Source organism: Pterocles gutturalis, unplaced genomic scaffold (genome assembly GCF_000699245.1).
Source record: "Pterocles gutturalis isolate BGI_N339 unplaced genomic scaffold, ASM69924v1 scaffold34975, whole genome shotgun sequence".
In the NCBI taxonomy this organism is placed as follows: domain Eukaryota; kingdom Metazoa; phylum Chordata; class Aves; order Pterocliformes; family Pteroclidae; genus Pterocles; species Pterocles gutturalis.
In genome coordinates this window covers 21,267-41,571 of record NW_010141993.1, presented here as the reverse complement: position 1 = coordinate 41,571, position 20,305 = coordinate 21,267, and the positions used below count along the sequence as shown (strand labels likewise).

The following is a 20,305-nucleotide window of genomic DNA, read 5'->3' as shown; positions in this document are numbered from 1 at the left end:
GGCCGCGGGCTGGGTGCGGGGCCAGGGCCTCGCCTCCGTTCCTCCCAGCTTCCTCCGTGGTTTTTCTGGCCGTTGTGTTGCTTTTCCGACTCCGAGGTGGTTGGAGAGTCACGGGTGAACGGCAGGGTGCTGGTGTAAAAGGCGAGAAATAAAATGGGAGGGCGGAAAAAAAAAGTTTTCCTTGCGTGCTGTTGTGGGACGGTCTTGTGCATATGAAAATAATGAAGTGCATCTGCCTCTGAGCTTCTCCTGGCTTCGAGAAGTCTCAGAGATGCAGTGAGTAGGAAGGACAAAGGAAAACAACAATGTACCAGGACTTTAAAAATAAAGATCTGCTGGGTCGTAGGAGCCAACCGTGGCAAGGAAGTCTCTGGGGCGCGCGGTGGCATCCGCAGGACGCGGGAGCTCGTCCCCGAGCAGCTTCCGCAGCTGGGGTCTGGAGACCTGCAGATGCCGTGGGAGGTGAGGAGCTGTGCACAGTGAACTTGACTCTTTGCGAAGAATTTCTGTACAAAATATTCAGAACCCCTTTTAATGAGATTCCATGGTATTAATTTGCCCCATCTCTGTTCAGGTGAATGGCCCTTGGCACGTGTGTATATGAGGACATTGAAGAAGGGAATTTTAAGATAAATGTTGACTTAGCCTCCTTAATCATGTTTTTAGCGCACTGCGTTTGAGCCTCACGTCTTGCAGCTCACTGAGAGCGTTTACACTGCCACTCCACACGCACTGATGCCACATACTCAGTTTGTCAGCTCTGACTTCTCCAGGGTACTGCTTTGCACGCACGCTTCGTGCTTTTCTAAGGCTCTAAAATGAGACTGAAAGCTCAAAACGCTTCAGGAAGAGACACTAAAAAGGAGAGCAGGAGGAGGAGGAAACACTCGTGCTTTGGCAGTGCTGTCATTACAAGAAAGAGCAGAAAAATGATCGGCGCTGGTACTTTGTGGGATGGAGCACGACAGTGATGTGACTCAGGAATTAAATTCTTGCACCGAATAGGTTAAGGACAGGGATGTTGTAATCTGGAGGAAAATTCTAATTGGGAGAAGTGTGTAATGGAAAATTTTGTTTGTTTCTTAAGTAGAAATTTTTGGAATAATATAAAATGCTTTTTTGGTATACAATCCATAGTTCTAGTTTTTGTGCAGAGTTGCTAGTGTGACACATATTGAAGCATGTTTCTTGGTTTCCCCCTTTCCTGCTTTCATCTTTGGGTACCTTTTAATTTTTTTACTCTGTGTCTGCAGAACAGTTCGGGCAGTTAAAATATTTGTTCTTGTTAATATTAAATGAATGGCCTGTAGCTGTGATTTTCAAGCTAGTGAAAATAAATGTGTCCCAATTGTTCCTGCAGTTGTTTAGCTCCTTAGATATTGATGTAATGCAGAACATCAGATTATGTCCGGTACAAACACTGTTGTGGTTATTTGATTTTTTCAGCAATATTTTTTCATTTTAGCTTTTTTTTGTTGTTGTTATCGTTGCTGTTGTATGTTGCTAGCTCTGCTGCTGGCCATCTGGGTGAACAAATATTTTGCCTCTAGCTGTGGAAGGAAAGGTCGGAGTGTCTGTACGGGGCTGAGGAAAGCGGGGCGCGGTAGCTTGTTGCTTTTGTGCTTGGTGAGGTCTGGTGCCATCACAGCCCACACTCCTTGGCTTGTTTTGTGCTGTTTGGTGATGGGGATCAGTTTGCCCAAATACCTACATTGCCTAATGCCTATGCAAATTCTTCTTAATTTGTCGAACTTGAGGTTTTTGTTGTATGAGGTTTTTTGTATGGTGGGTTTTTTTTTTTTACACACTTTGAAAAACTAAGTGGAGCATGTTATATTTGTGCTCCTTGGAGAAGCCTTCTTATTACACGATTTTGTTTCCGAAAGGGCGCCGTTCATTTTGCTCAAGTCCTGGATTTGTAATGCTGCAGTTATTTCGCATGTGGTGAAACCTAAAGGTTGCCAGCCCTTTCCCTTCCTCATCCCTGACACGTTTTAATTCCCGTGGCTCTTCCTGAGAGCAATGCCCTGCTTGCACCGCTCTCTGGGAGGAAAAGCTCTCCTCTCCATACTGCAATGGAGAACAGATGTGTTAACACAGAATCAAAGCTTAAAATTACTGGGTTGTGGGTTGTTTTTTGGTTTTTTGGGGTTTTTTTGTTTTGTTTTGGTTTGGTTTCTTTGTATATTCATAAGCCTTCTAAGGCAGAAAACATTGAAGGGTCTGGATTTAATATTTTAATTTTTTTTTTAGATGATCCTAGTTAGCTTCTCTTTAGGGCTGAATCCAACTGATCTCAAATTGTGTTGCTGTTTATACGTTAAATTCCCGGTTTTGTCCATACTGTAACAGCTTGTGCATCATTGGGGATGGGCAGCAACTCTGGAGAAGGAAGCCTGGGTCACACAGCTTCTCTTAGCTTAAAGCCAGGTTTCTTTGCAGGCACACAGCCCCCTTCTAGCTAAAACTTTCTGTCTTGTATGAAGATTCTGGAGTGGTGACATGTTTCCTGCAAAAGGCAAGACTTGCTTTGAACAAGCATGAATGAGGGAAGTAAAAATGGGAAAACTTACATTTTTTTCAAAATGTGAGTTTATTTCACGTCATTAGTCCAGAGTGCATTCCACTTCTCTGTGCAAAGTTCTCTCCGAATTGTGCCTCTGGAATACATTGACGAGGGGAAAAGATTGTGCTTAAGCTGGCAAGATCAAATTGCAAAGGCTTCTGTGAAAAACATTACAGATTTGTTTGCTTCCTTGATTAGGATATCACACATGCTTGTTGCTGAGGGGAATTTTCTTCCTAGTTGCAAATTGCAGCCAGGAGGAGAATCACTGGTTTTATTCATCTGCAGAAAGCAGAGAGGGGCTTATTTTGAGGGTTGTTTTTTGGTCAGTTCCCAGTGTCATCCATATCTGTCAAAAATGTCTCTTTTAATGCTATCAGCTGATACATTTTTGACTACTCAGTTCCTCAGACTGGCTTGAATTTTTTTCCTGTCTTTCTTGTTAGCTTTTATAGTTATTCTTCTTACTTCCAAATTACCGTAATGCTCCAGCATTGTGCCTGTTCAGTTTCTTCTCCGGTTTTATGCAGTCTTATAAGCAGGGTTATAAATGTGTCCAGATAGCCGCAGGATAATTTGAAATGTGTTTTTTCATTTGGATTTTTAATTTTGCCCCTTCATACTCTGCTGTTGGAATTTCTAAGATACTGTGTCACCACAGCAGCCCCAGGACATCCCAGGCAGCTGCAGAGAAGTGAATTATCGCTGGGTGTCTTGTGCAACTGAATATTTCATATAAATGTGATTTAAGCCCCTGCTTTGTATTTTCAGCCTACTCGGGTTCTTTGGAAATTGAGATGTGATGGGAGCCAAGAACTGGGAGCAGCTTGTGGCCGCTGGGCCTTTTTTCCCGTTTTTTCCTTCTCTTTGAAAGTCTTGCACAACACCAGTCAGCTTGTTGATCCAAGTTTTGTTTTGTAAACAGAAAGCTTGTGCTGATACTGGCGTACATCAACAGAAACATACAGCCCACTGAACTGTTCATGGCAGTGCTGTTCACTCCTACAAATACTAATTTATAGACGCCTTAAAAAGGCCGTTTAGAAGATCTCCCAGCGGGCTGTAGGAAATGTGCCTGTCTCAGCGAGTTCATTTATTTGCCTTTGATGCTGCGTCTGTGCCAGAGTAACAGGATGGCATCGGGAATGGCTCCTGGCTGTTTGCTTTGCCTCTTCTCATCTGGCAGCTGCGATGTGTTTCTCTGATAAATACACTTTTGTGGAGAGATGTGATCTGTAGCACAGAACTCACCATCCTTTGTGCTTCTGCACGGGCTCTCGTGTGCTGCTTTTCTGCGTCTCCTCTCTCTGGTACGGGTTCTGTAGTAACTCGGTGGGTTGTGAGATACTCCAGCATGTACATGTATTACCACCTGCAAAACGCTCATTTCCGTGGAGGTTTAGGCACTTTCTAATAGCCAGCTTCGCTCAGTGTGACTTCCCAAAATTGTCAGCGGTTTTGTCCAACGGGGCAGATGACAGAAAAGCGACAAATTGGGCTGTGTAGATCTCTTTGCATACAGCATCAGGATGCTTTTTTGCCTGCTCTGAGTAAGTAGATGTGTGTCTTTTGGCGTTTGTGTGAATACGGCGTTTCCTAAGAAAGGAAATGAAAACCAGCTCCTGCAAAGCTGGAGAGAGCAGTCGTGTTCTTCAGGATCACAGGCTTAAAGAAGCTGGAGCTTTTGTGTGCTAAGCAGAGGCTGGCTGGTACTGCAGAAAATGTGAAGAAAACCTAGAACTGAAATGCTGGTCTAACATTATGTACTATTACACTATGTATAATATTTTAGCAAACTTCCTGAAGAGCTTTCTCGTACGTGATACAGGAGTAACAGGCTGTGCTTCCCAAAGGTTAGGAAGTAAATTACTCCAAATATATACAACAGGCTTATCATAAAGGAAAATAAACCTTTACATAAATTCCTGTTGATAACTGTAGCAACATTGGTTGGTGGTCTTTTAGTTTGGTGTTTGTTTGTTTGGTTTTTTTTTTGCTTTAGAGTGGGGATAGGAATAGCCATGCCATGAAGCGATATCTTTATCGGGTACTCTATAGTTAGTAAAGTAGATGTCAGAAAACGATGCTGTGGTTTCATTTGAACTGGAGGCTGTGGTCATACAAACAGTACTGTAAGTGTATTTTTTTTGTTGCTTGTGGGATGAGGAGCCTCTAAGTCTGGTACTGTTCCTTCTAGCACTCTGGGCGAGGCCCTTGCTTTCAGTTCTGTGTACCTGTAAAGGGACTCATACTGAACCTCTAGAGGATGTCTGAAAAAATTGTCTTGGGTTCTCTTAAGATCTACCACAAATCACTGGAGTTTACAAACCTAGTGCATGTTTTAAGAATATGAGTCTCTTCGGATGTTGTGGGTTGTTTTTTCTTTTCCTTTTTGCATTTTAAAGTTTTAAAATCATGCATTAGAGCTTACAGGGCAAAAATGTAGACCTTATTCCAGAGTTTATATTATCTTATTTTTTGAAGGGGTGGGAGAGAAAGGAAAGGGAATTATAGGGGGTTTTTTGTTGTTTGGTTGGGTTCTGTGTTTTGGTTGGTTTTTTGAGGTGAGGACTTCACCTTTTGAAGTCATTCTTACACGGTAAGGTTTTTGGCATCAGAGAGGAAGCAAACAGTACACCTGTTCTCTAGTTAAACACTAAAATCTTTATTCCCCCCCTTCCCCTTAAAGGAAATGAGCTAAAGGAAAACAAACGGAAAAGCTGGGCTTGAGCTAGGCTTGCTTTCTCTAGGATCATCTTCACCCTGACAGCATACTTGCAAGTCAGCAGCAAAGGGGAGTTTCTCATTGGGGAGGTTCCTACAGGCATGGGAGAAGGCAGTAAGCTCTTCTGCACCTGGAGCTCTTTCACAGTCACTTCTGGGCCTTGTTGTAATATGATGTTCACTAAGTGTCTGTTAAGGGCACGTAACACCAGCTCTTGGTTTCTTTCTTTTCTCCTGCTGTTTTCCAGAAAGACGAAAGGGAGAGACATGTTCTCTGTGTTGCTGCCGTGTCCTCTGCCTTGCTGTCAAGATACTGGGTAATAACTTGGCAATGAGGTTTTCAGGCCTCCAAGTTATTTGCTACGACTTTCTCCACCCTCAGCTGACGCATGAGTCCTGGATCATCCTGAAGTTGCGCCCAACGTGTGTATTCTCCCATGCTGACCCCATATACGCTGTGTTTGCCGGGCAGGCTGCTCTTTAATTCCTGAGATACGTGGGAGGGTGGCTTGGTCTGTAAAAGTGCCACTGTACACCCGTTTGTAACTGATACAGCATATGAGGAATCTGTGGCGTGAGCATGGTGAGGATAGAGGGCTTGTGGCGAATGCTTGTCCCAGAGTCCGTGATCCCCAAGTGTTGGGAAAGCGTGTATCCAGACTCTGGGTCAGGTCCATCGCTAGTAAAATAAATCCCTTGAGTTGGAGTGATGCTTTTACTGCTGAGGAAGGGAATAGCAGTTCAAAATGAGCGTTGGTCGGCTGCCTGCCTACTGAAGATGGTAGCGTTTGTAGTCCATGAGCTAGTTCTCCTTCACCCAAGGGGGGTTGGCTGGGGCAAGCGGGCTGCTCTGTCTGCAGAAATGCCAGGTGTCAGCAGTCGCTGCGTGGATCGACAAACAGCTTTGTGCTTGTGTGGTGACAACTGACCGGCACAACCTCCCGTAACTGGTGAGGAAACATTCAGTACTCCCTCAGACTGAAATGGAAAAAAGATGTTTACTGTAAAAAAGGGAAATGTGTACCTTTTAAAAGCTGCATTTATCATGATGAGCACAGGCAGTGCATCTTCAAAAAGACAGAAAATTTGAGTACATTATACACAGGCAAGATATAATTTGCTTTTTTTACTTCATATAAACAATTTTGAAGCAACTATCTTCACATTTACTGTCTTCATGTCAGATGGAGAAAAATAAATTTTATTTTAAGAAATTTTTTATTTCTTTGTGAGGTATATGGTGATTTCATCTTCCCAGTATCTCCCCAATGGTACTTAAAAGTATAGTAAGAGACCAAGAAGTTGATTTAGAGGTCACAAAAGCATCTTTAAATATCTTGTAGGTTTCCCAGAGTGGAGGAAAAATTACATTGCGCTTCTTCCTGGCAAATCAAACTTAATATATCACAAGGACATGACTTCGGTCAGATGTCATGCTGGGGAAAAGACAGATGCTCTCCATGTACAGTGCAGTCGCCTCTTTTACCTGGAGCGCTTATGCCGTACAGTTCACAGAACAGCATTCCTATGGTTTTGTTCGAGGTTTGTTTTTTCTAGGGCCTGCCCTGACCTTCTCTGTACCTTATCAAATAATGAATAGTGTGCATGAGATTCTGTACGTGCTTTCTGAACTCCCTTTGTTCTTTGACAAATGACCGCTGGAAAAGGCACCTGCTTTTCATGTGCAGGAATGGTGTTCACACTGATGTGCGTGGATGGTCACTGTGTCACCCTGCTCCTTTGTGGGTTTCCAGAGAACAGACTGGAACTGGAGGAGTTCATTGCCTGGCTGGGGGTCGGGTCTCTACCCCCTCCAGAGCCTGCACCAAACCACCACCAGTCTGGCCGAGGGGTCGAGCACACCCGGTTGAATAAGGGTGTTAGCAAATAATCAAGTTTTAAGTGAATTGCAATAAATTAAGATGGCTTAAACTGTCTAGAAGTGTTTGAGAACGTAACAAACTTTCTGCATAACCACAGCTTCCTTTTCTGCAGATACTGTGTCCCTGCCTTGCCCCAGGCAATGAAAGAAGCTGAAAGAAGTGTTTCAAACAATAAAATGAAAACAATAACAAAAATATAAGCCCAGTGGAAGACATACATCTGTAATAAAATAAATACTCTGTGAGAAGTTGAAGTTACGGTCTTGCTGTCCTGAATGCTGTACCCAAGGCTAGCATCTCTGAATCAACAGAGTGTTGGAAGTCAAGGATCTGGACTGGTGGCTCAGGTTAATACTTGATCCTGTGCCATAGATAAAATAGTTGATCCTTACAGCCAGTCATCTCTCACAACTATACCATAAGAGCTGTGTATCAGATTTGGTGTCTTGCTGTTTTAGGTGGAATGGATACCTGTGAAATGGCAAGGTTAGGGGTTAATCTTAGCTTCTCAGTGGCTTCAGTTTACCATCCCTTCCTCCCCGCCCCGTTCCCTGCAGCTTTTCAGAATTTTAGAATTCAAGATAAAACTCACCACCTTCTTAAAAGACAGCAACAATTTTTAAAGTTTACACTGAGCTCATGAACTGACAAAACCAAGGGAGATGAATTCCCTGCCTCGGTAAATAACACTGTTTTTTCAGAGCACTGCTCATGCTGATATTTTTAACTAAAAGCAGGAAGTCTCTTAAATTTGGGGAGGGAGGGAATGGAGACTCACCAACTGGTGATCTTGAGCAATGTTTTCTGCTGCTGGAGGGGAGAGGGTGAGCATGTCTCCTCTGCCTTCCTCTGTTTTGCTTTGGCTGCTGGATGACCTGGAACTGTTTAAACAGGAAAAGTGAATCAAGCCCTTGGAGCTCTTTTGTGCTCAGTAACCAAATGCCAGGATTCAGCCCTACGCTGTGTCTGTGTTAGATGGGACTTGGCTTTTAGTTTACACGTTCCCTTTTAATCTTACCTGCTGCTGGTGATACCCTGGATTCTTATTAGCACCTTCCCACGGGCTGCTTTTTAAATGCGTCCTGAACTATTCAGGCATCCCATTACTCGTGTTTGTGGCACACCTTTTGACAGTTTGCTTGTTGCTTTGGAAAAGTTTTTGAAGCCATAGTGCGTTCCCTGTAACACCCCAAAGCACAAGCCTGGCTATAGGTGCAGCACCAGGAGAGTGGGAAGGTTCTTGGTTTGACCAGGGAGATGCCCTGCTGCAGAGTGAGTTGCAACTCTTTTAAACCAAGAAAAGTCTAATAAAAATCTTGAGACAAGATTCCTGCCAGAATGTATTCCCAGGCGTTGTCAGCACTGCAGTATCTTTTACCTTGCAGTCGGTTCTGACGGGTACAGTTCCTCAGTTGGTTGCAGTGGCTTTCAGTCAGGAGCAGGTTCGTGTGAGGCAGGTAACACTGTGTTCTGCAGAGCTGGAGCTACTCCCGATTTAACGTGCAGGCACTGACATTTCTGCACTGAGTTTTCCACCACTTTTTTTTTTTTCTCATTTTAATCTGTGGGTTGTGAGAGCATTCTCCAGTATTCTTTACTGTAGTAATTTTAAATAACATTATTTATCTGAAGCCATAAAGTTTCCCATTATAGAATAGCTATAGAATATGAAACTGGAGTTCATATTTAGGTCTGTGTGCTTTAGTCGGAAGCCAAAGGTGTTTACTCAGTATTTGTAGCATTTCTGGTAAAATTAAAAAATCAAGCATGCTTAGTAGATGGCAGTTTGAAGGCTGAAGTTTCAGGTTTGATCTTGCAGTGCCCTGTGGCTGTAAGCACACTGGAAATATGACTGAGCCGGAGCAATTTAAAGAGATGTCAAATAGCCCAGGCCCTAAAACTGAATTATAGCTGTTAAACCATGTGTGCTCCGTGGAGTGCTGACCCCAGGCTGTTCTTCATGGCAGTGGAAGTGTAAAGTGAGTATATTTTGCTATAGATCAGGCCCTGACACAGCTTTAACCTGGGCAAACCATCAGCATTCTTCAGCATTTCATAAAGCAGTGCATACTGTATCTCCTTTCCCTGTGAGTTGGTTACCTACCCTTCTGCAATGGTAATTTTCTTGTGAACAGGGATGTAACTGTCTTTGGGGATTGCCCTGAGCCAGCAGATGAAAGCTGTAATCTCATTGGCATTCAAAGTTTTGGGTTGTTGGGAGGTAAGACCTTATAACCACACGCTTGACCACTAACAGTTACAGCACATCTTGTCTTACTTGGCATTGTGATCAGTAGTTAATAGGTTTCCTGACATACTACAAAAGCTTTTGTGCAAGTTATGAGTATTCATAACTAATAGAAGAAATAACTACGTGAAGTTACATAATAAGGTAGATGCTATCCAAAGTTATTAACAGACTTAAACAAAAATGCTGATGTTGGTTATTCATATGCTGCCAGTAATTTTGAATGTCATAGAACATTTAGAATTCAAATCCTTAAATACTGCTCTTGGCCTTTGTGGTGTTTCCAGTAGTTTCTAGATTTTGGATGGGGCTCTGCAGTGGGTGGGTCAGCCGGTTGTGTAATCCCGTGGCTCAGGGACTTGAGCTGCAGCAGCCAGACCAGCAAGATCCAGTAGAAGCAGCCAACAGCAATGTGCTGGTTCACAGGTCAGTGCATGCTCCCGTGGCATAGGCTGATCTTATCTGCAGGCATGCATGAGAAAAATAATGTATTTCCATGACACAAATTTGAAATACTCCATATGCACAAGCAATACAAAGTCCCGGGAGTGGCCATCATAAAAAAACAGTCAGCAGCTGTTCTTAGTCGTGGAGCTGGCAGGGGAACCATCTTCTCTGCTGCTTTTCTGTTTCATTCTGTGGCATTGATATCCCCCCATCAGTGCTGAGCTATTCAGGCTATGCCTTTTTGTTTAAGTTATTGTTTGTTAGTGTTAATTAATGCCTCTGTTTAGATTTGAGTAGTTCACATGTTGCTTCAGAGACTGCAACAGGTAAATACGGCAGATGGCAGGTTTTTAACTGAACTTCAATAATCTTATTCTGAGAGTGAAAGAAAATAAAGATACGGGGGAAACAACCTACAGGGAGTGATGAGTCTCTTTATACTCTGTGTAGCCGCAAAACAAGTGAGGAAAGAGGTTTTTCAGTATGTTTATTAATCCATATCAAATTCTCCCTCTTGGAATTGGCACACTGAGAAAGCATATTGCAGCAAAATATGGTGGTGTCAAAGGGATTGTGACTGTGTTTTCCCTTGTGTTTTCTTCCAGGATGACACGTTGCAAACATGTTTATGAGTCTCTATTGCTCACTCATTAATCGGGTATTTTTTCTGATTTGCTAGATTTTTAATACACCATCACTGAAAAAATTCAGACCCTATTCTGCACTCCAGGAAAACTCCTATTGAGTCCTAAAGGTGTCTGCATTTCATATTGCAGATGGTCTGGGACGCAGACTGGGCTCTGTGGGCATGGTTATGCTTTTCACTGTGGCTCGTTTTGAGTGGGCAGCTATATCCAGAGCACACTGTCCATATGGAGAGGCTAGCTGGGATCCTGGAAGCGGCGTGGCGCTGCTCAGTGTGTAGGTGCACCTGGACCAGCAAGCCCTTCTGCCTTGTGCGGCATGTATCTACTGTGCATCTTCTCACTGGGTCTGTTGACCAGAGAGCAGTGGTGCCAGGCTCTTGCTTCAGGATGCAGCTTTTTGTCCAAGTGTCAAATTCACAAGGTAACAGAAAACTTGCCTTCCATTGAGATTTGAGCCTTTGAGATGGATTTGAATAGTGGGGTTTTTTTTCAAGCTCTTTCATAGTCAAGAGGATAATACATTCTTTTATAAAAACTGAGATTCTTATCCTGTAGACAAACAATTGTAGAAGATCTGAAAAAAAAAAAAAGCATAGGGATTTGGAGCGTGTACATGTCGTGAGTAGCTGATGGATATGATTTGATGTCTGGGATTGGACTCTTTTAATTTTTTTTTTTAACTTTGTCAGCAGTATTGACCTGAGTTAAAGATTGACTTGATTGAATGTGAAGGATGCTGTTTCAGAAGGGAATGGCTTTCGGCATCAAATTGATTTTTCCAAAGGAAGTCTGATTATTGCCTTGATGATGTTTCAGGTATTTTCTGTCAAACTATTTTTTGATCTCATTTAAAAACTAAAAATCCTTTCAATTTTAGTATTCAGCCTCTCCTACGTAACGAAAGAGTCAGTTAATCTGTACAAGCTTGATTTAACACCAAGTCGCTTGAGCACACACTGTTTTGCAAGTAGAATTTACAAACTCTGCTGGAATTAAGAAAGATGTACCAGTCAAAGCACTGCTTTTGCTGGTATAACTCCATCTGCAGTAGGAATTCTGCCTTTTGAAACCTGTAATGAACAGAGCGATTTTTCCAGCCAAAGTCCTAGAGCTGCTGAAAGCCAGGGAACTGGTGTTAATCCTCGTTTAAGATCAGAGAAGGAAAAAGAATCAGTGTAACTATTTACCTGTTTTGCGTATGTTTTCTATACTGAGAGGCTTTGTGGATACTTTGACAAACAAGAGACATAATATTTATAACCAAGGGTTTTGAGTTTAACTTACGGCAGTTACTAGTCAGCTGTTTTCTGTTTACTTTGAACGTTCTAAGCTTAAAATACTTAGAATAGCATGCTGTCAAAATATTAATACCCTACCCTAAATGAAATGTGTAAGTATATTTAAGAAGAAATAATATGAGGAGTGATGCTCTGTTAAACATACAGGGAAGTCTCAATATCTAGCTGTGTAATTGCCACTAGATTTTGATATTGATTGATCATTTGCTATATTGTGGCTGGTAGCTTTGATAATTAATGGACAAGAAAAGTTGAGTGGATTTCTTTTTTTTTTATTGGACGCTTCAGAGCCAGTAGTAGTAGCCAAAGGACTCCCATAGGTATATATCCTGTGTCTTTGTTGAGATGTTTCCAGATGATAGCTATATCAATAAACTCTTTCTAATGTTGATAATGCCTTAGCAGAGCTAGTGTGAAAACCTCTGAAAAATATGTAACTTCATCTTTAAGATCTTAATTATAGTGAGGCAAGAGCTAAATCCAGTGTTGAGCCAGCTGGACACTAACTGCATCTATCCAGTGATGCTGCGAGTTAAGGTGAGCAGCTTGTCAAGAATAACATGTCAAATTGTCTTTTTCTTTGCTAAAGCAGAGGTCAAGCCTGCTGATAAGTACTCGGTGGAAGGCAGAGGCACGAGATGCTGCCAGCCAGTTAATTGGTGATATCTTGCCTCTAAGTGAGGCAGCGACTCGCGGTTTCTGTTCAGTGTGGGACTCTGTGGGTGTCAGGAGCTGGGAGCTGATGACTCTCAGCACGCTGGGACTGTGGACCCGTGCCAGCCAGCCAGCATGGTCTTCAGCGTTAACCGTAGCGCATCTTTTTGCACCAGCACCACGGGATGCTGATCTCCCCTCTGTAGAAAGGACAGAGGCCAAACTGGAAGTTGGTTTTTCTTGGCCACCGCCAAATTCACCATAATCGTCTGTTTTGTTGCTACTGATGCTGAAGTAAATGTGACTCATGCTAATAAAATGCCTGCAGAGCGAGTCCTGTGTTCTTAGTGGAGTACAGAAGTGAACCAGCTGGTGTCATAATGAGATCTGCTGCTTGTTATGGACCCAAAGGCACGTTTGGGAGTGCAGTCCTGGCATTACTCTTCTAGTGGTGCTGGTGACAGTAGAGCTGGGGTTACAGAAATAAGTGATGCTCTAAATTCTCCTTTAAGAAACATTTCTTCTGCTGAAAATGGTCTGTCTAGAAGGCTTTGTGGCAAATCAGAGATATGAACGAAACCTGCTTTGTCCTGTCTTTGCAGTGGCATCTAAAAGACATAAAAATAAATTCTCAACAGATATGTCAAGATCTGTGCTTCAGATTGGCCCTTTGGATTTGATGCCTTTGTAGCATTTAAATCAATATTAATGTACTTGATTTTCTTAGCAAATGGATTTACAGCTTGGGACCCTGTAACTCCAGCTTTTGGGATTTTTTGGTAGTACCTCCTTGCTTTGTGGAGCTGTGGGTGCTCCCTTTCTGTCTGGAACACAGTGGCCAGGACTCCTCTTGCATCCTCAGAAGGGTACAATAAATTGGGGTGGCTCTGTGCTTGCTGATGAATTTTCCCTGTAGCTGCTGGGACCTGGAATTGGCTGTTGGCTTTTTCCATCTGCCCTTCCCTGCCCCGGTCTGTACCCGGCTGGAGAACAGTTGATCTAGAGCTGTGCTTGCTGATGAATTTTCCCTGTAGCTGCTGGGACCTGGAATTGGCTGTTGGCTTTTTCCATCTGCCCTTCCCTGCTGGAGAACAGTTGATCCAGAGCTGTGAAATGCCACCCCTCTGTCTCCTCCAAATAATTTTACAGACTAAGAGTTGTTCTCCTCCTCTGCTAATAGAAAAGTGCAAGTTTTTCTAATTTGTGAAGCTGAAGCTCATAAAGCAACAAGTGTAGAACAAACATTCAGACGATTCCTTATCTGAACAGATAAGAGGAGTGACTGGAGTTCGTCTCGGATTAAATGCTGTCATAATATTGTAGTAGGATCCATTCACATCCTGGAGGAGGACTATGCTTACGTTGATAAATAGGGTGTGCTATCAGCTTCAGACCATGGGGGAAGATGAAAGCATGATGCTGAAGTAAAGTTCAAGTGAATCAAGCCAAGAAGTATGTTGGCATGATTCTAGTAGTTAAATATTTACCAGGAGCAGACTGCTCTTAGAGTCTTATTATACCAGTGGCTGAAGAAGGTAATTAACAATGTGTTGATCATAGTTCTCTGGGTAAATGGCTGCAAAGGGTCCTGCTTCTTGAGCAAGGACAATTAATGTCCAGTTCCTTGAAAAAAGGAAACTAGAATATATTGAATATTGATGATTTCACTTATTGCAGATATTTTTTACGTTTAGCAAAATAGCTGAAGGCTATGAAATAGGGTCTCCTGAAACCAAGTTGCTGAGTGTCTTTAGTACGTGTGATCTTGGCAGTGATAGCTGTGAGACAAAGTGGAATCGTAGCGTGCCAAGGACATCAAGCTGCTGTACTTTGTGAAACCCATGTTAAATGCACTTGGATTTTGCTCTTTCAAAGAGGAAAACGTAAAAATGTGCTATGGAAGGGGATGAAAACATTCTTGCCCTGTTCTCATTCCTGCCTGGACATCCCCGAGGGATCTGCCCTCCTATAGGTGGGTGGGGGGATGTTGAACTAGGTGGACTCTTGTCTGGACCGTGATGGCCATTGGTAGGGTCTGAGGTCAGCTCTTGGTTTCTGTGTCGTTCTTTCTTCTTGGCACCTGATCTGCTGTGCCCCCAAAATACAGGCAGCAGATGGGACAGCACCCCCCAAAAACCAAGATCCTTTGATTAAAAAATAGTTAAATCAACAAAAATATGCACTTATTGAAGTAGGATTTAGACATTATAGATTTAAAATTAAAAGTTGCAGGTGGGTGATTTGAAATGTAATGCTTGTCTTGGTAGGGTTTTTTCTGCTGAGTCCTAGAACAGGGAGGCACACAGTCCTCTTTCACATGTGATGCAGAGTTGATGCTCTGATGCACGAGTTTTGTTCTTTACTCCACCATAAGCTTTGTGTGTTACCTTTGGCAAGTCACTTAAAGTGTAGGGGGTTTTTTTCAGTCTGGATAAAGAAGTAGTTGTACTTCCCTGCCTGCAGCAGTTGTCTGAGGATCAGAGACAGAGATGCTCAGTTATACTGGGAAGAAGAGGTTTATAATGAAATTAGCCGTAAGTGCTCTAAAAGATAAGAACATGTTTCCTGCCTCCAACCTTTCCCTCTCTTCCAAAGCAATTTTTTAAACAAACAAACAAAAAAAATCCTTTTGGCAGGCTCAGTGCTTTGTTGAGCAGCAGATGCTGACAGCTGTTACACTCTGGGTTGAGGTGCTCTTCAATGTCTGCTCCTGAGCACCCAGCAGCTGAAAATAAAACACTGGAAAGGATTAAGATGCCAAGTGTTCATTCTGTTTCGTGTTCAGGATGCCAACCGTGATTAGCAGGTAGGGTCAGGCTGGTGAAGCGGAGGCATCCTTCAGAGAGCATGAAGCTGCAAAGGGCTGTCTCGGGGCACCCCTTCTCCTTTCCTGGCAGCTGTCAGTCAGGTCCCGACTGTCGCGGGCTGGAGGTGCAGGACCTGGCAGAGCAGCTTCTTGGGCATCAGCCATAGTAAGACAGGAGCATGACTTTCCTTCTGCGGTAGGGGATAAACAGCAACGTGGGCTGAAGCTAACAGTTTGGTGTAAAGAAGCAGCACCCCGCAGAGACCTAGGAATCCTGCAGCCTTACGCAGATTTCTGCTGTTGTTGCCAGGTTAATTTTCAGAAAGCTCTTGTTCTTCCCTAGATTTGATCTGTTTTGTTATTGTTCAAGTGAAGCTGCACCATGAAGGGTTGAACTCATGAAGCACATTGTTAATTTAGTCAGTTAACAATTACTTTATAAAATCCCAGTGGATTACACAGTGCAAAGTAAATACAGGTTTTCAGCACTTTTACTCATATAGATGTTGTTGGCTACTGGAGCCTGGCTAAATCTCCACGCTCCAAGCCCATGGGTATTGTCGGTAGTTGTTCCAGGTCAGTCATCAGTGAACTATTCACAGATTTACAGTCAGCTTAAAAGTGAAGATCTCAAAACAGCCCCGCCTGATGATGATAAAGAAATAGCTATCAAAAAAAGTGACGGGCAGTTCTGGGCTGAAGTGTTCCGCTTCGGAAATTTCAGTACCGTTTGCTTTTTGTATTATTTCCAAGAAATGCAGAAATAAAAATTCCTTCTCATTTGTGGTTTTTTTTTTTTTTAAGAATTATGAAATGTCCAAACTTGTGATCTGGCTATTGTTTTTAATTCGTTTTGACTATTTTTCCTTGCAAAGGAAGAACGAAAGAGGAAATACATGAGTGACTCACTACATGGGTTGTAAAAACAAAACCAAACCAAAAATGCAGTGCTGGATGAGTTTATACAGCTTAACTGCGTGACTGCATTGTCTGCAGGCGAATGGTTGAAGCTTATTTAAAGTTTTCAAAACAGACTGTCGTTAATAATAGTCGAGGTCAGCTGTTTCCCATCTGATTCCTTAAACCCAGGTCCACTTTTCAGATGGAGGAAATGTAAGGAAATGTTGCTGTTGTATTGATTTTCTTGGCACTGTGTGGAAGGTCTTCCTTTCACGCTCTAAGGAGAATAGGAATGGGATGTGAAATTGGGCTCATCTGGGATCCAAGTGAGGGTATGTTATGAAAGCAAGTGCAGACTGAAAAAGAGGGCAACGTAGAGAAATACGCCAAAGCTGCAAACAGAGTATCACCCTTCTGTGCGGGAGGGATGAGGATATCATCTTTGTCTGCCACTATGCAGTGCCCACCTCAAAAATAGTTTAATTTGTACTTCTGCTGTAAAGCTGAAGTCTAGAGACTGAATAACCCGACATTTTATGACATGCACATGGATTTGGGGTGCTCGGTTGCAAGGCAGGGGTGACCGAGGTTGAAGCCTGTGGTAACTTTTGGGTGCTTGATGCCAGGCTTCAACACCTGGGGTGTGAAGCACCGTGAGGTTAGTGCCCTGCCTGAAAACTTGGATGGGGGTGACTCTGCCAAGTCTGCAAGCTGAGTCAGATCCAGAATTACCACTGGTCTGATTTCCAGGTCACCTGCTTACATCGCCAGCAGGAAGAAAATTGCTGCTTTATAAAATGGCAGGGAATATGTCAGCATGGTTCTTCTGCTTTTATGGATATTAAAGTTGGTACCTTTCCTGAGATAAGAAAGATCCACTCCTATAATAGACTCTGGGAACAGTCTGTGCAGTCCCTGGCCGAGGGCCGGTTGGATTGGGAAGAGCTTGCAATAGGACTGCAGGAAAAACACCTGGAAAGTGCATCAAAGATGAAGTACCTGCGTGTCCATGGGGCAGTTTATAAAGGCATTTTCCTTCTCCTGTCCACAGGAGTCTGATTCATCTGTGGCAGATTCTTCTAACTGTATCCCAAAGTACAGAGCTGGGTAAGAGCTTCCACCTTGTAGCCATTGAATTATAGCAATCTGCTTGTGTTGGAAGACCAGATGACTACATCCGATATATATTGATCTTACTACAGGCCTGAGGAGAATAAGAGCAGCAGCTTTTGGCTATTTGTTGTTTGTTCTGCGTGGCATTAAATTCTTTTTTTGCTTTAGCATTATAAGGGGTTCCTAAAAACACTCTAGTAACCCCTGCGTTTAGAGAATGCAGGTTCTTGCCTTGTTGCGTCAGTCTTTCAAATACATGTCCTAAGTGAATTAATGGAGGAAGGGGAAATAGAACAACTCCTAATTGTCTGGAGTTCAAAGGCTTTGGGGTGAGAAGTGAGCAGCTGACATGCAGATTTGCTACCCCCCCGGGAGGCACGGCAGGCGCATCGGAACACAGGTGCTGGACCATCCGGGGCATACAGAGCCTTTCATCTTCTTGTACTGGTTTTAATTGGTTTTCTCATCATAATAAGCCACTGGAAACCGCTACAGGAAAAATGTCGTTTTTCTGCTTGCTTTGCCCGCTCTATAGGAAGGTATAAACATACAGGCTGGTTGTACGGAGTGAAGACTGAAGGGCAGTGACAGCTCCGTGTGTCACAGCCAGTATTGGGTGTTCATTTCCAAGTATCATTGCTGGCTTTGTACTTTAACTCCTACAGGAAGAAGGTGAAAATCAGAGTGTGCTGGATTTGATGAGGCATGTGGCCAGTGAGTTTACTGAGTCACTGTTTCAGCTAAGGTATGCTTTTAAAACACTGGTATCAGCTGAACGTGGAAGTGGGCAGCATCAGCAAAGCCACAGCCAGTTGATGTTTTTAGATTAAAATAGCTTCTTGGACAGCAATGGGAGAAGACAGACTTCCAAAAGAAAATTAGACAATAAAACAAAAATATTTTTTTTTTCTCTTGACATCTGACAGCACTCTGGTGGGTCTCTTTGGATGATAGCAATGTTTGAGACCTCTGTCCACAGGTATCTGAGGGTGATAGGTCCTTACACAAAAGTCATAAAGGGCCAAGACATATATGCTCATCAGGACCTTTGCTGAACCCTTGGGTTGATGAGGCCCCCCATGCTAGACAGCACAGCAGTTTCATGCCAGAGCAGTGGCTGGATGTTGGAGGTGTCTCTGCTGGGGCTACATGTCTAGTAGGAACGTTGAAGCTACTTCTTCCAGCAAAGCTCTTCTCCAAGAAAACAGCTAGATGGTTGTAAGCCCGCCTGCTTAGATGGGTTTCATGGTTTTAAAAGTACTTATGTACACCTCTGATAAGGGACTTTGAACAGCGTTATCTTCGCAAGTGAAGTGTTGCTGTTGCTACAACAGCGTTGCTAAGCCCAGCTTGTTGCAGCTGTCCTGTGGAGTGTGCATGGAAGCTGGAAGCTCTCAAACACATTGGTACTGATACGTTTGTAGTGGCCCCTTTGATGTTGTTGCTTAGAAATGTTTACTTTCTTTGCTTTTGTCTGATTTATTTTCAATTTATTTTAAATTTTCCTGCTGCCAGGATCTATTAAATGGCTGCTCTACAGTTTCTGACAAAACCTGTTGAAGTTTCTATTAAATTGTGATCTTAAGTTTGCTGTTGGTTATTGGCTGTGGCTGTTCATATAGTTTCTGCTCCAGCTGAAGTCAAGTGCAGTTTTTCTTGGTCTGCATTTTCTTGCTGAGATGGCATCCTCTGCCCCAAGGTGACGGGGGACATGTTTGAGGCTGCTCGTCTCAAAGCCGGGCTCGCAGAGCTGGCTGGAGGCTGGTGCAGGTGGCTCTGGATCTGCAGCTAGCAGTCTGCATTGCCGAGAAACGTTCTGCTGTGGGGATGATGGTGTTTGAGCAGCAGAAATGGCTAGCTGTGGGGAAATGCTCTTCATGGGAGAGCGAAATTTCACTGCTACTACATAGGAATAGTGCAGTTAAGTTTTTAGGGAGGGGAAGCAAAAAAGGTCGGGCAGTGGAACAGGGGAGACGGTTCCTTTGATTTTTCAGGGTATTGGGGTTCCTCACGGCTTGTGGTCAGACCCTAGGGAGGTGGGAAGTGCACCCAGTGGGATCGGGATGGAAATGGTTTACTGGAGAGGAGCTAAGTGGGGAATGGAGGGGATGCTGCAGAGATGCCGCCTGGTGCATTTCAGCAGCTGCACAGCTGGTTCCCTTTCCAAGGTCTGTTTGACGGAGCGGATCTGCAGTGTGTTACTGGCTAAAAAACTTGCTGAAAAGCCGAGTGGGAGCCATCACTGGGAATTTCTCCGCTGGTGATGATTCTGACTGACCTTTTTGCACAAATCTGCCAGATACTAATTCTAAGCCCTGGGTCAATCAAATTTCCCAAGAACTCTTCTTTATTCACCAAGCTGTGAATGCCTTAAGGCGTTTGCAGTCTCCACGGTTGAGTAAAGAAAAGCCTGGGAAAACAATGCTTATAAAAATTGACAGAAGTGCATGCTTGTAGGCGTATAAAAAAACTGTTTTTATTGTGTTGAGGGAGTAGGGTTATTTATATTGTAAATAGAAGTGTCCATTCTAAATGAAAATGTCGACAAGGAGTTCTGTACATCATCTTTTTTTCCCTGTAGTGCTACAACCTGCCCGGTGCTTTCAATCTGAAAAGCTCTGTAAGAGAAATGCGACAGTTGGCTGTACCTTTGGTAAACCTGTAAGTGCATTTTCTTTGCGTCCTTATCTTCTGTTATCTCATTTCAGCTGAAATTTAAACAAGGTTTTTCTTGGCTGGCAATTTGACAAATTTGTGTTATTCCTAGAGATGAGTTTAAGGAGTTTTTTTTGAGGGATACCATAGCAGCTGTGTGCATTAAGATACCCTCTTTCTAAGACCTTTGTAGGAACATATGTATTTTCTTATCTAATAGGATATATTTTAAGCATATTGTTGAAAGCAAAGTCACTCTTGTTACCCTTAAAGTAAAATTTGCAACATTTCCCAGGGTAGGATGCCTGTCCCAGAAGGCACGGCACAAGAGCCAAGATCCATTCCGTAGGACAAATTAAAAATC

General features: G+C 43.1%; 1 protein-coding gene across 1 annotated transcript in view; it reads left to right on the top strand.

The window, feature by feature from the left end:
• Positions 1–346: 346 nt before the first annotated feature.
• The window catches only part of CCDC109B (coiled-coil domain containing 109B), a gene marked incomplete at its 5' end in the record, with an annotated part of 32,695 nt that continues 12,736 nt past the window's right edge, over positions 347–20,305 (top strand). The window contains 2 exons of the mRNA XM_010084224.1: positions 347–462; positions 667–774. Of these exons, the coding sequence (XP_010082526.1) occupies positions 347–462; positions 667–774 (224 nt within the window). The remainder of the gene's footprint in view (positions 463–666; positions 775–20,305) is intronic.